The sequence below is a fragment of the Ambystoma mexicanum genome, chromosome 7q (genome assembly GCF_040938575.1).
Source record: "Ambystoma mexicanum isolate Mex_15411 chromosome 7q, UKY_AmexF1_1, whole genome shotgun sequence".
NCBI lineage: Eukaryota > Metazoa > Chordata > Amphibia > Caudata > Ambystomatidae > Ambystoma > Ambystoma mexicanum.
In genome coordinates, this window is record NC_090941.1 from 580064395 (window position 1) to 580080551 (window position 16157).

General features: G+C 48.8%; 1 protein-coding gene across 2 annotated transcripts in view; it reads right to left on the minus strand.

The window, feature by feature from the left end:
* COG6 (component of oligomeric golgi complex 6) overlaps positions 1-16157 on the minus strand; it is a 1358763-nt gene that overhangs the window by 1297887 nt on the left and 44719 nt on the right. For both annotated transcript variants that reach the window (XM_069639705.1, XM_069639707.1), the window contains exon 2: positions 13188-13331. In XM_069639705.1, the coding sequence (XP_069495806.1) occupies positions 13188-13331 (144 nt within the window). The remainder of the gene's footprint in view (positions 1-13187; positions 13332-16157) is intronic.

Below are 16157 nucleotides of genomic sequence, written 5' to 3' on the forward strand. Positions count from 1 at the left end.
GGAATCGACGGCCCTTCTTGAGTGCCCTCCCTTTAAGGCAGGAGTCACGGGGTCGTCGAACGTCCGACGGTGAACCGGGTGAACTATGGCAAGGAAGTGGCAGCTTCGCTCCTAGCGGTGCTCGTCGACGACAGAGCGTTGGCGTCCTGCAAGGAGGAGGCGTGCGGGGCACCTCGGTGACAATAGTTCTGGACCGCAAAGAGTTGATGAAGAACGGTGGCCCAGCAAGGGCGTTGATTCTTGGGCGTCTCTGCGGTCTGTAGGTGGCGGGAAATCCACCGGTGGATACTCCTCGGCGCGTCGACGGTCAGGCCTTCTCCAGCGGATGAGGATGCAGACGAGAGCGTCCGATGATCAATGAAAGTTCTTAGGCAAACGGGAGCACAGCGGCTCCGGTCGGCGACGGCGGTCGACGACAGTGGCGGACAACAGTCCGAGTGCTTCTCCTTGGAGTTCCACAGCAGTCCCCGTATCGGGTCGGCAGCCTGTCGTAGGTCTGTCTACCAGGGAGCGTTGGCAAAGATCAGCTGTGCACGATGGTCCCTCGTAGCTCGGGAAGAGGGCGCCTTACCAGGTCCTCTCTGGGTCAGTCCTTGGAGGCACCGCAGCTTTCAGATTGTGAAGAAGAGCAACAGCAAGTCTTCTAGTCCAGCAGGGCTTCAAGGTCAAGCGTCAGTTAATCCAGTTACTCGTCGTAGTGGAGACGTCAGCTTCTGAACACGATTCCTAGCATTGAGAGGTCCCCAGATATACTGTTGATCTCCCATTCATTCCGCTGGGTCACACTCAAGCATCCAATCACGTCTACGGGCATTCATGCAGGCAGGCAGCCAATCAGGTACACAAGGTATTCAGGCCATTCACTCCTCTCCAGACACTCACAACAAGTTATGTGTATTGGGACAAGTACCGAGCCATTCAACACTCCAAGCTGTATTCATACCGGTTTCGGGCAGGGTTGTCTCAGTCATTGTGTCAACCACCAGATACTAGACACCCACAACACAGAATGCATATTCGTCACACACTCTATTCACCCAGGTCCCACCCACAGGAGGTACCCACAACATACATCACCGGGAAGGCTCCAGCTAGTCTGACTGGGCCTTCACAACAACACCATATATGGCACTTCCAACCAACAGCCAGTCAGGGGGAAGGGAGAGTGTCAGGGCTTCCCAGGACTTTGGGAAAACAAGGTAATGGGTAATAGAAAGCAAGAGGCCACCGGGGCCATCTTGTTTTCCATCAGGAATCAACTGATCCCAATGGCAGGGCCGGGGTATCCCAAAATGGAGGATACTCCGCGCACCTGTCAATTTCAGCATGGAGCTGCCACCAGCCCATACCCTGCTCTGTGGGCCACCCACAGGTGCCCAAAAACATACACTAGGGGCACCGGGTTGTACCCCCACCCATGGGTGCCATAAGAGTATCCCACAGGTCCGTTCACCAAACCAAAAGAGAGAGAGCTGCACCGCCAGGAGTCCCACATGAACGCGCGGAAAACACGACAGAACACACGATAAAAAGCAGTAAAGGACAAGGATGCGGAGGCCCTGTCCCTCCGATGCATTTCCAGCATCACAGTGTCTAGCGCCACACAGTGGAGAGAGTTGGGGTGTGGCAGTTGGTTTTCTTTTAGGCATATCAATGATGGGGAAAAAAAATAAGTGTGGGAGGTGGCTAGTTTAAATGTGGTTTATTGTAGTGCAGCAAAGTATTAAGGATTTGATGAGTAATAATTTCAAAGCAAATGTGTTTATCTGCATGTGTTTGTCAGGATGACCCACTTTTGCAGTTCATTAAAAAATATATATATCAATGGCTTTCTCTCCTTTGTTACTGTGCCTGGGAGTGATATCATACCATATAATAAAAGGGCAGATGTAGTCTGTCCGATGCAGTCATGCGCAGTAGAGACTGACCGATTTGCCTGTTGTCACTGCTAGAGGGAGCAGTTGCCTTAGAAATACAACCAACCAAGTATACCACATAACATATTTACACTCACTCTCCTCACGGAATTTGGCCTGTGTACATAGGCGTTCACACTAGTAACATTATATTATGCTTTGGGGCTTTAAATAGTCCACTAGTACAATTTCCCCTGACACTATGGGGCCTGTAAGAAATTGGGCTGGGTATGGTTAGAACAAAATTGATTTGCTGTTTTAATGAGTGCCGATCGAAATGAAACAGGATCTGCGTCCTGGTATGTTTCTAGATGAGTTGTGATGAAGCGCTGGGGTCATGTGATTCCAGAAAGAAGCCCAAGGTGGAGGAATCCTGGCCAGTTTGCTACTAACGAGGACTGCCAGAATAGAGAGGATCCATACTTCTCTGCACTTAGAAGTCCATGGACATTTCAAGATACACTTTACTTAAAGATCATCTTCAGATTAGGTAGTAATAGCAATAGAGCTCCTTCCTGCCCCATTGCTTTGCTGTACCATGGACGCAAGTCCATCCGAGGATCTGTATGGTTAAAAGCAGGGGGGCGGCTACCGAGTGCCTGCTGTTTCCTATTTTTTTGTTAGGTGTCTTTGCCAATTTTCCGGCAGAAATAAAGTGGCTTGTACAGGTTAGCTATTGATCTCATTGGCCCGAGTGTAGCAAGTAAAATGCACAAACCAACAGTAATGAGATTTCCAGTTTGGGGTCTCCGCAGCCCTTTACCAGGCACTGATATATGATAATCTAGAGAGCTCCTTGGAAAGATCTGCTCAAGAGAAAAGAATGAACGCAGATGCAAGACACTATGGTGGAGAGTTTCCTTTCAAATAAGAAAAGAGATATGTTGCCCTACCGTCAATGGCACAGGAAGCCACTGACAAGATGCTCTTTATCAAAGGTCCCACAATATAGCTGAAGCTATGGCAGGGTGGTCTTGAAAGTATCTCAGAGAGCAGGGTGCTTCATTCTTTGAATAGGTGCTCTTCAGTGCTCAAGAGAAAAATGCAAATAAGCATGCAGCAATCATTGAATTTTGGGGACTGTGATGAATCCGATGGCATCATCACTCCTTTCCCGCCAGTGACCTCTCCCCATGTGGCCAGGGCACAGCAGCTGCTACCTGATCCTGACCCTGGGGGCGGCCCTATGAGGGAGAATCACATGAGGGGAAGACAGCCTCCGGGAGAGTATCTTGGCATCATTTGACGAGATATGGTAACCCCCTTTTTTTTTTCAGGATACCGCATCCAGGTCCAATGCCTTAATGGCCTATTGTCATACATCCCCTTATCCACCTAGGAAGGGTACTGAAAACCTTTTCACAAGATCTGAATGCAAGCTGTCAAAATCTGACTTGCCTTTTAAGACTCATGAGAACAACTTCTCAGACTCCACCTACAAGTCATCTAGAACTGACTTCTTGCACTAAAAAAAAAAAAAGCAAATCAATGAAAACACTTACCCACACTTTACATGCAAGTCGTCAAGACAGGACTTCCATTACAATAGATGCGAGAATACTGTAACAAAGAGAATGAGCTGAGTAGTGCAGATCAATGGAGGCCAAGAGCACAAGCTGCGCTCCGATACCTGCAGTGGGAACATTTAAACCGGCAAAGCATATTGGCAGCCATGCAAAACCCAAATAATTGTTAATGTAGCACATGAAAGAGAACGATCAAGTGAGCATGGCTTTAAAAAGGGGAGCACAGAACCAAGAGACTTAAATGTGTGGGTGTATGCAATACACATATAAGAAAAGCCCTGGCAGGATAGTATACCGGGCAGATAGAAGTTATGAGCATGTTTATGTAAGAAGGCCCTGGCAGAAAAGTGTACCAGGCATGATCAAGTAGAACAGTGTGCAAACGATATTATGCCAACAGGTGCTGATAAGAGCACATCAGGACTAGGCTGTGGAAATATATTAGACAGGAAAGAAAAACTGGCAGGCGAGTAGATCAGGTATTCTAAAAAGATAAAGACTGAGAGGCAAGTTGTTTTGTGTACCAGTTGCATTGTTGAAGAAGAGAAACTCAGCAACTGATATTCTTGAATAGGGAAGAGAAATTCAGGGGAAGGGAACAACCCTCTGGAACAAGGAACTCTATCCTTCTGGAACTTGTGTTGGAGTTACTCATTTTCTTTTTTGAACATGCGTACACTACTCAAGGTCAAAGAAATTTTCCTTGTGCACCTTTCAGTTGATTTTTAGAATGTGAGGGCCAGAATAGTACTTTGGACACTGGACGTTTAGCTCCGGACATTATGACCGTTAACAGACTCTTAGTTTTGGTTTTAGGAAGGGAAACACCTCTTAGAGCAGGGACAGAGAGGCCTTTCCCAAACTCCTTTTATTTTAAAATGTTATATTGGAAAATCCTTGCCTCTTGTGCCTCATCTCATCGGCAGAAGTGCGCGGTGGCGGCATACCAGGTTCAGTGCTGGGGCCCAGGCGGCTTCTAGGGGGCGGTTCTGGTGTCCACTCCGGAGGGAGTTTCTGTGGCGTTGCTCGATAAGATCGATACTGTGCTCACGCCCTTTGCGTGGTATATGCTGGTAAGCCTCATTAGCACCTGTGCACCCTCGAGGCGATTCCTTCAGGTCGGCCCTGATTATTTTTACTCTGTGTTTTATTAGAGGGCTTAGTCCACACAACATAGGTAGAGAGGATAAGGTAATAGTCCTGCCCAATGAGCCTACAATGGAAAGTGGTTTTAGCACTGGCGCTGTGCCCCCCACCTTTCAGCCTGATGCTTTGGACAAGGTGGACCTCACTCTACAACCACCACCTCTGACTCCCTGTAGAAGTGGCAGTCGTCTATCGGAAGTCCTAGCAATCAGTGCCATAAGGCGGCAAAGGCTCTAAAAAGAATGTCTCCCGCTTACCAATCTCTTACTCAGCAATACAACCTGCGAGAGTGACGCCAATCTTCTTTCCCCCAATGATACCTATCCACCGGCAAAGGTGTTGGATAAATATGAGGCTCATGGGGGTATATATGGAGGGCTAGCAGTTAATGAGCCTGATAAATCAAAGAGCTACTTGCCCTTAGGCGTCCGGGCTATGCTATGTCGGCTCTATCAAACAACATGTGGGACAGGGCAGGTAAAGGGGATAAGGAAAATAATGCCAGCGGGATGGGTGCCTAGCCGGGGTGACCTCTATTAGTTCCACTTTGCTTATCTCCCATCCGCTAAACGGTTGGAAGTTCGGACAGAAGGAACACAAAAGACTGGATAAGTACTCCCAAACCCCCCCGTCTCTGAGTGAGCTCCATCAAAGCTGTCAAACAGACTGTAATGAGGCTCCCTTTAAAGAACGATCACTGCAGGCTAAGGTAGTTTACCTTAGTCCAGACGTAGGGGATACAACGTTGGTGGAGAATACCCTGAGCCCAGATAAACCGGCTCGATCCCCAGTTCCCTTAATTTCCAAGGTTATTCGTCAAAGAAAATCAACAATGGCCAAAGCTGCAGATCCTAATATAAGGAGCCTTGTTTTGGACCCTGGAAATTTTATCATCACAAATGTTGATAAGCCTAGGGAATTTGAATCCAGGGTGGCACTTAAGAACAAAATTCTATCGTGGCTCAGTCGGAGAGTGGGCTCCAACTGCATTAGAAGAACAAGTTACTTTCTTACCTGGTAACGTTCTTTCGATGGGATGGTCCGACGACGTATTCCATATCTATGACATGTAATCACCACAGCTGTGCTGCTTCGGAAACTTTTCCGGCGTCTGCGTCCTGCGTCGATGACGTCGATGCGCCGACGTCTAGGACCTCCTCCGACGTCCGACGTCATCCGATGTGATAAGTAGGACGCACGACGCCCGTAGCCTCAGTTGTAGTTTTTTCCCCCAGAACGTGTGACATAAGTCAACTGCCAGTCAGACACAAAGCCTTGCGGAACGCAAGCTGCAATCGCAAAAGAAATTCTGCAGCGGGGAAGGCAGGGCGGGAGCGATATGGAATACGTCGTCGGACCATCCCATCGAAAGAACGTTACCAGGTAAGAAAGTAACTTGTTCTTCGAGGGGATTGGGTCCTCCGACGTATTCCATATCTATGACAGACTCCCAAAGCAGTACCAAAACAAGGAGGAGGGAAAGAATTTAGAAACACATTTACAATAGCCAATCAAATAGCAGAGCAAAGGACCGCCTTGCCAAAGGCCAGATCCTGCCCTCTGATGGAATCGAGGGAATAATGCCGTACAAATGTATGTACTGAAGCCCAGGTGGCTGCATCACAGATGTTGCGAATAGGAACACCCCTCTGCAGCGCAGTAGATGCAGCCACACCCCTGGTAGAATGGGCCCGCAAGCCAGCCGGTGGGTCCTTACCCGCCAAGCGGTAACACTCCGAGATGGCCAAAATAATCCAGCGGGACAAAGTCTGTTTCGTCACAGCTTGCCCCAAACGCTTACCAGCGTAACCAAGAAAGAGTTGATCGTCCACTCTGACCCGGGACATGCGGGAAACATAAAAGCTTAAAGCTCTCCTAGGATCAAGCCTATGGAGCCTCTCCTCTTCCTTACCAGGATGCGGAGGAGGATAGAATGCCGGAAGAACAACCTTCTGGGCCAAATGAAATTCCGTCACAACCTTCGGAAGAAAAGAAGGACGAACTCGAAGGACAACCCTGTCCTTGTGGAAAACAGTGAAGGGTGGCTTAACTGAAAGTGCCTGTAACTCACTCACTCTGCGAGCGGAAGTAACCGCAACTAAAAACACAGTTTTCAGAGTTAACAGCCTCAAAGGGCAAGAATGCAAAGGCTCAAACGGAGCACCCATAAGAAACCTAAGAACAAGGTTTAAATCCCAACCGGGCACCAGGAAAGGTGACGGAGGGAACACATTAGTGAGCCCTTTGAGAAACTGTGAAATTAAAGGGATCTTAAAGTAAGAACACTCATCAGACGAGCGCTTAAAGATGGACAGCGCCGCCAGGTAACCTTTAACGGTACCCACTTGCAAGCCCCTGTGGGCCAAAGAAAGCAAAAAGGACAGAACCATGGGGATGTCACATGCAAAAGGATCCACATTCCGAACTCTGCACCAGTCGCAGAACTTACGCCAACGGCAACGGTACAGAGACTTAGTTGCTGGCCTTCGGGCCGAAAGCAACACCTCCAACACGTCTTCAGGGAGGTCCCAATCCCTATACCTCAACCTTTCAGAAGCCAAGCGTGAAGGTTGAGGGATCTGACCTCTGGATGGAGAACCAGACCCCCCTCCCGTGAGAGCAGATCGTCTCGGTAGGGAAGACGACGTGGAGGGCAGATGGACAAGTCGAGAAGGTCCGGGTACCACGTCCTCCGAGCCCACGCCGGAGCAATGAGGATCATCCGGGAACCGAACTTCCGTAACCTCCGCAGCACTTGCGGGATGACGGGGACTGGAGGAAACGCGTACAGCAGCGGGAACGACCACTCCACCACGAACGCGTCTCCTAAGGCTCCTTTTGGAGGAAATTCCCGCGAGCAAAACCTTTCGCACTTCCGGTTGACACTGGAGGCGAAGAGATCCACTTGAGGGGTCCCCCAAAGGGCGAAGATCTCCAGGAGAATCTCCTGAGCCAACTCCCACTCGTGAGAGATCGTGCTCTGCCTGCTCAGAGCGTCCGCCGTCACGTTTTCGACTCGGGCCAGGTGAACTGCCGAGATCGAAACTTCCTGCTGGATGGCCCAGAACTCGAGCTGCATCGCCTCCCTGCACAGAGGAAGTGACCCTGCCCCCCCCTTTTTGTTGAGGTAGTGCATGGCCACTGTGTTGTCCGTCAGGATCAGGACATTCTTTCCTCGCACAGTCGGCAGAAAAGCCCTCAGGGCTAGCCTGACGGCCCTCAGCTCCAACAGATTGATATGGAGTCTGGACTCCGACGGAGACCAACGACCGCTGACTGTCAGCCCGTTGGCATGAGCTCCCCATCCCGTGAGGGATGCATCCGTCACGATCGTCACCTCCGGCCAGGGAAGCCAAAATGGAGCCCCCTTCATCAAGTTGCCTTCGACGGCCCACCACAAAAGGTCCCGGGCGACCGAGGGCGGCACCTGAATCGGGTCCGACATCCTGCCGGAGGACTGTGACCATTGCATCTTGAGTGCCCACTGCAAAGATCTCATTCGCAGGCGAGCCTCTGGCACCAGAAGAATGCAGGATGCCATGAGGCCGAGCAACCTCAAGAACTCGAACGCTGGGAGCGTCTGGGCATGCTGAAACTTGCGCACCATCTGCTGAATGTGAAGAGCCCTCACCTGGGGAGGAAAACACTGCCCCAGGGAAGTGTCGAGCACTGCTCCGATGTACTGGAGCCTCTGCGTTGGCGTCAAATGGGACTTCTTTAAATTGAGGGAGAAGCCCAGCCTGTGAAGGGAGTGGCAGGTGACGGACAGATGATCCAGGACTTGCTCGGGAGAGCTCCCCCTGATCAACCAATCGTCCAGGTAGGGGTAGACGTGAATCCCCCCTTGCCTGAGATGCGCTGCCACCACCACCATGAGCTTGGTGAAAACCCTCGGGCGGAGGTCAATCCGAACGGCAGGACCCGAAACTGAAAGTGCGAGTCGCCAACCGCGAACCTCAGGTACTTCTTGTGCTTGGGATGGATCGGCACATGGAAGTAAGCATCCTTGAGGTCGAGTGACACCAACCAGTCCTGAAGCTGAAGGGCCTGGAGGACTTGAGAGAGAGTAACCATCTTGAACTTGTCCTTCCTGAGGAGTTTGTTCAAACCGCGCAAGTCCATGATGGGTCTCAATCCCCCGTCTTTCTTGGAAATCAAAAAATAAGGGGAATACCATCCCTTGTTCCTCTCCGCTACAGGCACCAGTTCTATAGCGCCTTTCTCCAGCAGGGCTTGAATTTCCTGCCAAGGAGCGGATCCGGACACTTCAAAGAGAGGTTCCCCGGTGGATTGTCGCGAGGCCTGTGCCGAAAGGGAAGACAGTAGCCGTGGGCTATGATCTCCAGAACCCACACATCTGAAGTAATGGCTTGCCACTCTACAAGATGCTGCGTCAGCCTTCCCCCAACCGGCGAACCATGGGACATGGCCTCATGACTGAGTAGGAGCGGCTGCGGCGTTACCTGAGGGCAAAGAGGCAACTGCCCGAGCGGCCTTGGCACCACGGGTACCCTGTCGTCCACCTCTGGTACCCCTGCGCTGGCCTCTTTGACTGCCAGCCCCTCTCGCTTTACTGAAGGACGAGTAAAAGCGAAAGGAACCACCCCTCCACTGCTGTCCCCTAGGACGAAAAGGCGGAGGTTGGCGAACTGCAGCGCCCAACGACTTTGCTGCAGCTTTTGAGGTCTGCAACCTCTCAAGGCTCTCGTCAGCCTTGCTGCCAAAAAGGTGTTCACCGTCAAAGGGCATGTTGAGGAGCCGGGACTGCACATCAGGAGCAAACCCCGACTTCCGCAACCACGCAAACCTGCGTATCACGGTGCTCGCCGCCATGGACCTACTGACGCATTCAGCCAAGTCCAGACCCGACTGAACGGACTCACACATGGCATCCTTACCATCCTGGACCATAGCAAGGAAACCATCCCGTTCATCCCCTTCGGGAATATGTTCAGCCGCTAACGCAACACAGTTCCACAGAGTGTGCGTGAAACGTGACAAGGCACAAATGGAGTTGGCCGCCTGAAGCGCCATACCACCAGAAGAAAACACTTTCTTCGCCCAGCCATCAAAACGCTTGTTGTCCCTATCAGGAGGGATGGTAGGGTACGACGCCTGCTTTGCCGGGGCCGTGGCCGCCTGCACCACCAAACTTTCCGGAGTGGGGTGCCTGGTCAAGTAGCAGGGGTCGCTACTGGCTGGACGGTATTTACGCGACAACGACTTGCCCACCGCCGGGAGACTCTCCGGAGCAGTCCAAGCCGCCGCCACCCTTCTCTGTAAAGCCATATGGAACGGCAGTACCGGGTCAGTTGGGGGACCAACATCCAGGATGTCCGTCAGGTCATCCTGCACAAACTCCCCTGGGGGAGCAGACCATCCCAGATACTCAGAAACCCTAGCCATAAGGCGCCGGTACGAGGAATCGGCATGGGAGCCAGGCTCAGGCCTACAAAATTCCACCTCCGGAGAGGTGTCCAGTCCACTGGCATCATGCAGAGACTGCCTCAAATCGTCAAACTGACTATGGCCCGAGACAATGTCATCTGGCACCTGACGAGGAACCAGGCCATCAGAATCCTCATCCGCCTCTGAAATATATTCCAGGTGGCGAAAAGAAGGCACCCGAGAGTGCCTGCTCTTAGCCAGAGCCTTCCTAGGGGGTACACCCGAGACACGGGGCACCTCCGACACGAAAGGCGTCGATGGCGTCGAGCGAATCGGCGCCGCCGTCGAGAAAACCGGCAACGGCGCCGAGAGGATCGGCGTCGACGTCGAGGAAATCGGCGTCGACGTCAGATGCAGCGCCTCCAGTATCGGCGGCGTCGACACAGCCCTCGAAGCCGGAGCCCCGAGCGTGTCCCTCGACGACCTGACCGTCGACGGCTTCGACGACTTCCTCGGAGCCGGAGCCTCGAGAAAGCCTGTCGACGCCCTCGACGCCTCAGACGTCGATGTCTTCCTCGAAGACATCACAGGTGCACACGGTCTCGATCGCGTCGAGGACCGGGACCTGGAACGGGTACGGCGAGAACGAGCCTCCTTGTCCGAACGGGACCTCTCCCGTGACTCGTGCCGACCACTCTTTCGAGCGGTGGCTCTCGACCTCTCACGGCCGACCCCACTCGGGGGCGCGGACGGTTGAGTACCCTGCGACTCAAGAATCGCCAACATCTTCTTCTTCTGAAGAGGACCTGGAAGGCGACCGGTGTCGGCGCTTCCGAGAATGCCTCGAAGAGGCTGAGGAGTGGCGAGACAGACTCCTAGAAGAAGACCGACGAGACTTCCGACGAAGACGCGGAGAGTCACCCCTCGAATCATCCGTCGAAAGCCCCGCCGACTTCGATTTCCGGGGCTTGGACACCCGACCTACCGACAATTTCTTCTTACGCTCGCGTAAGGCCTTGGACGTGAGCGACTGGCAGTCGATACAGTCATCCGTGTCGTGGGCCTCCCCGAGGCACCAGAGGCAGGCGTCGTGCGAGTCAGTCACCGACATCTTGGACCCACACTCCCCGCACTTCTTAAAGCCCGGACGCGGGGTTGAAGACGAAGTGGAAGACATCGCCGAAGGAAATTCACAAACGAACAGGTTCGAAGAACCAGAAAGAACAGAACTCCAAAGAGTCGAGGCTTAGAACCGAGAAACACGAAGCAACACGTTCGCGGAATAAACGGAACTGAGGCTACGGGCGTCGTGCGTCCTACTTATCACATCGGATGACGTCGGACGTCGGAGGAGGTCCTAGACGTCGGCGCATCGACGTCATCGACGCAGACGCCGGAAAAGTTTCCGAAGCAGCACAGCTGTGGTGATTACATGTCATAGATATGGAATACGTCGGAGGACCCAATCCCCTCGAACTCAAGACCTGAAAGTCCTCCGAAGGATACAGTTAAACAATTGGTGTTCCACTGATAACACTGACTGCATTGTTATTGGATGTGGTCATAGTACTCTACCTTTGTTTCTGAATAGAATGACAAATCTGGACACCAATTCCGCTACTAAGTTAAGAATTAGGATATTTTTGTAGAACTTATTTTGTTGTCATTTTTTTCTATGTGGCCCTTTCTAAATGTTTATGTATTATAGATTTTATGTTCATTTTATTAAGAGATCTATTTGTTTGGTAATTGTATGTCGGCGCTCTTAAGCGTCAGGTCAGTGAAGCACGGTACAAATAAAATAAAATCAAAAAGGATGGGTAATTAAGGTGCACATATCCCCATCAACAGATACAATTTATATAGGTATTCGAAACTAAGGTAAGCTGGGGAGAGAACAAACAAATATCAAAAAAGCCAAGGAATGTTGGTTTGCTCTTTCAAACACATCACAGGTTTTGTTGGATGTTGGTGCTGCCTTTCACACTGTTTATCAAATCACTTTGTTATACTGTATTTTCTCTTGGGCTTTCTGGTTCTGCTCTGTCCTGGTTTACTTCTCATCTTCATGAACATTCTTTTTCGGTGTCTTGTGTCCTTTGCTCTTTACAATGTACACTACTCCACTCTCCTCTCTTTTCTGAGTATTGCCATCAGCGATTATACTCTGTTTTTTCAGCCACTAAATATTGGATGTCTTCTATATTTTTGCAACTCAACCCTACAAAAAACGAAATCTTTCATTGTTCCTACTTCTAATTCCCCCCCACCCCCACTATTTTTACTTAGTCTTAGTTGTGTATGTTTTTGATTCTAAAATGTTATGCTATGGTCACATATCTATTGTTCATGCATGTTGCTATCAACATCATAAAATTTGTCCTTTTCTCACTCTTTCTTCAGCTAACTCACTTTAGCAAAATGTAGTTTAAATCGAAGTTAAATTATTGTGGTTCACTATTAATTCAATTTTATATTATGTGGATCATATTTTTTTAAAAATTATTATTCCCTGTGTCTTTACATTTAGTCCAGCTTCACTGGCTTTCTATTGATGCTAGGTTTAAGTTTCATTTTGTATGTATTGTTTGATGTGTATTCATGCACCTGGTTATATTTGTGACCTTATTTCTTTTCATCAACCTACTCATTTATCTTCATTCAGCTTCTCAGTTTCCTCTCTCTACTCAGTGTCCTCCCGGAGCACCTTCTCACTTCCGATTTTTCCAACCTTTAGCTTCTAAATGATGGCATTTGTTACTTATTTATGTCTGTTCTCCTAAGCTTTTCTTTTTTCAAAAACGTTTCAAAGAACCTCTGTTAACAAAGGTTCTCTTCTTCGAATCCAGAATGCTTATTTGTGCTGTCTTTTTAAAAGTTTGCTTTACTTATTGGTGTTAGCTTGAATTTACTTTTCAAATTATATTTTACTGTCGTGCATGTTTTTGTAAAGCGCTTTGGATAACGGTGCTATACAAGTAATACTAAATAAATTACTCACTGGTCTGCAACAAACCACACTCCGTCTACGGTTTCCATTAATATACTGAAGTCCCTCATCGTACAATTATAGAGCACATGCAAGGGTGAAAACCTGGATAAAACTCACATTCTATGGTCTGTCATATAAAAGTAAAATTTTTAAAAAAAAGGTATACTATGTATCCTTTAAATGAGTTTATAAAAACGTGAGAGAATGAGAGAAGAATACCTCTTTGACATCCTTGAAAACGCACACAAATTCTTCATTGATGGATAAACTTCGGCGCTCAATGTCACCTCGCAAATTTCTTCTGGTACGCAAACTGTTCTCAGTAAAAAAAGTAGACAATGCTTTGAGAGCTTCCAACATTTCCTGTTAAAAATACAAAGAAAACAAAATCTGATTAGACTCCGGAACAGAAGTCCATATGCTTTAACAAACCTAATGCAACAGAATTGTCACTGAAGATTCCAGAAGATGAGCTGAAACTCCTGCCATCCAAACATATGAAGATGTTTAACAAAGTACACCAGTTAAATGCTAGGGTATCTTCAGGCAAAAGATAACCCATGTTAGCTATTTAGATCAGCACTTCAGTACGATGGATCATAAGTTACTGACATTGAGTCATATGATTTACCTTTATGATATCAGAAAAAGCATTTTAGTAATATTGTCAACGAAAGTCTTACCTGAAACAAGCAGAACTAGTTTTTCAACCTTCATTTTATTGAAAAGCATTGCACAGTGATCAAGAAACCAGAAAATGGGAGATCGTACATTTGTGGATGCAGGTAAAAGGCACATTTTATTTATGTTAGTGTGATCTGCAGTTTTCCATATAAACAGATATAGGGTTCCACAGAAACCCTGTTTGTGTTAAGAGAACTTTCTATGTCATTTAGTATCTGAATTAAGAGACAGGACTATGTGTGGTTAAGCAATACATTTAATCTACCAGCTTTTAACCACATTTTTAAGCCTTTTAGTGGTGATAGACAGCTGTGAGGCGGGTACAACAGCCAGCACTTCATATACACTTGAACAGCGATATTTGCACTCCTTGTGTTCACTCCTAGCTTAATGTATTTTAAAGAATCTATGCCAGTGACACAAGGGCTGTCGGGGCCCACAAATCACTGCTGTGATCTACACGGGTTGTGGATATTTGCAAATCACAGTACTGTCAGCGAAACCAAGTACACCCTTCTTGGGGGGAATCCCCTCAGATTCTCCACATTTATAACAAGTAACATATGCAAGGACCCCGTCACTTGGAATTAAGGTTATGTGCTCAGGCAAAGCAGGGGTAATTATTAGCCTGCCACAAGAAGTCACCCGGCAAGAGCAGCCATACGATGGGGCAGTCTGGTCTCTGAGATCCCGCAAGATCCTTAAATGATAAGGTTTGTAAGGAAGGCATGGTATCAACAGTAAGACAGACATAAGTGACCACAGTTCAAGGGTGTTTATTGAACTTCAACAACGGTATCATAAACGCCCACCTAATCCTAAATCTACAGATGGGAGCAAGTTACCACCATCAAATAATCGAAAACTCTGTCATGGTCGTGTTGTGTCAAAATAAAGATGGCCTATATTAAAAAAAAAAAGAATATTGCCAAACCCTACTCTATATAACAAAAAGTGGGTGGGATATTGCAATGCATAAATGATAAATGTTCAGGAAATAATAAGTCAGAATGACTCAGTAAATGTGTTCCCCTTCCCCACGTTTTCAGGCACGGGACAAGGCATCTCATTGGAGCTTGGAACACACTTGTGAGCCTCTGGATACAGTTCAAATCAAATCAATGGTGCCATTTCTCAGTGTTATCACAAGTCTCTTTGTTTCATAATGTTGCTTACAACGGGTCTCCCTCTGTTGGGCTCGGACCTCCTTCAATTATTCACTCACGTCAAAGACTTTCGATTGTGTGAGGGAGGTTTGCCTCGGAACCTCGCATGACCACTTCGACTTTATTCCCGACGGTGTAATGGTTTCTGGTATCTGTAGTTCTCATGCAAAGTTCACTTTCATTTTGGTTCCGCTCAACCGGGGTTACAGTAGTCAACTTTCACAATTTCTCTGGCTTCCCTCAGTCGGCGCAAGCCTATTAACATTCACAAGCGTTTCCTTGTATTACTTCTCTCTCTCTTCAATCACAGAGTTCGAAACACATCTCACCAAGACTTTGAACTGGGCAGTTTCCCTTTGCCTGACCACTCAGTTGATTTGTACCCTTCGTTCAACACTGCACAGTTCAAAAAGTATTTATCAGTTTCCGGCAATCTTCTCGTGTCTTCCCATCTAATGCTTTTACGCTTGGTTTCTCACGATACTTTGTCGCCACTCAACCTTCATTCATTCACAAACCTGGTTCGTGTATGTTGGCCCCGACTCACCGGCTGTGTTGAAGGTTCAGCTTTCTATTTTCTTCACTGCTTAGCCTTGCTAGTCTTTCAGGGTCTCCGACCACCGGGTTTGGACCCCCTCCCAAAGTTCACAAAGGGTCTCCCTTTGACAGGCTCGGACCCCTCTCAAGGTTCACAAAGGGCCTACCTCTGCCGGGCTTGGACCCCTCTCAAGGTTCAAAGGGCCTCCCTCTGCCGGGCTTGGACCCTTCTTCAATTCATCCAAACAAAACAAAAACATTTCTTTGGACTGCCAGTCCATAATGCAGTTCTTGGCATTTTACTTGCACTTCCTAGGCTCCCCAGAAACCTAATTCTCGAGCTTTTAGGAGCTGCCGGAGCATATGGGGAATTTTACCTGTGGCCAGGGTCTCGCCATCTGCCCCCCAGAGGCCTGGGCTCTCCTGTTTAGCCCAGGGGAGGAGCATTGTTGTGGGTGCAACCAGGTAACCCCTGCTGCCCCTAGTTTAGACTCCCTAGAAGCAAAGTTGCCACAGCTCACTGCAGCCTCCCCTGCGCAGTCAGGCTCAGTGTCTGGGTAGTTCTTTCTCCTCCTGACCTTCCAGGTTCCTCTGAGCCCCACAGCTCTCTCTGGCGTCCTGGCACCCTCCAGCATCCCCAGCTCACTCAAAATGTGTTCTCCTGCTCTGCTTTTTATACTTCCTGGGATTGTTAAGTGGAGTCAGGAGTGTGTAGTTAGAAAGGGTGGCCTGACTTTGCCTGGCCTCATTAGCAGGACAGTCCATTCTTAATATGGCACAGTCTTTCTTCTGTCTCAGTGGC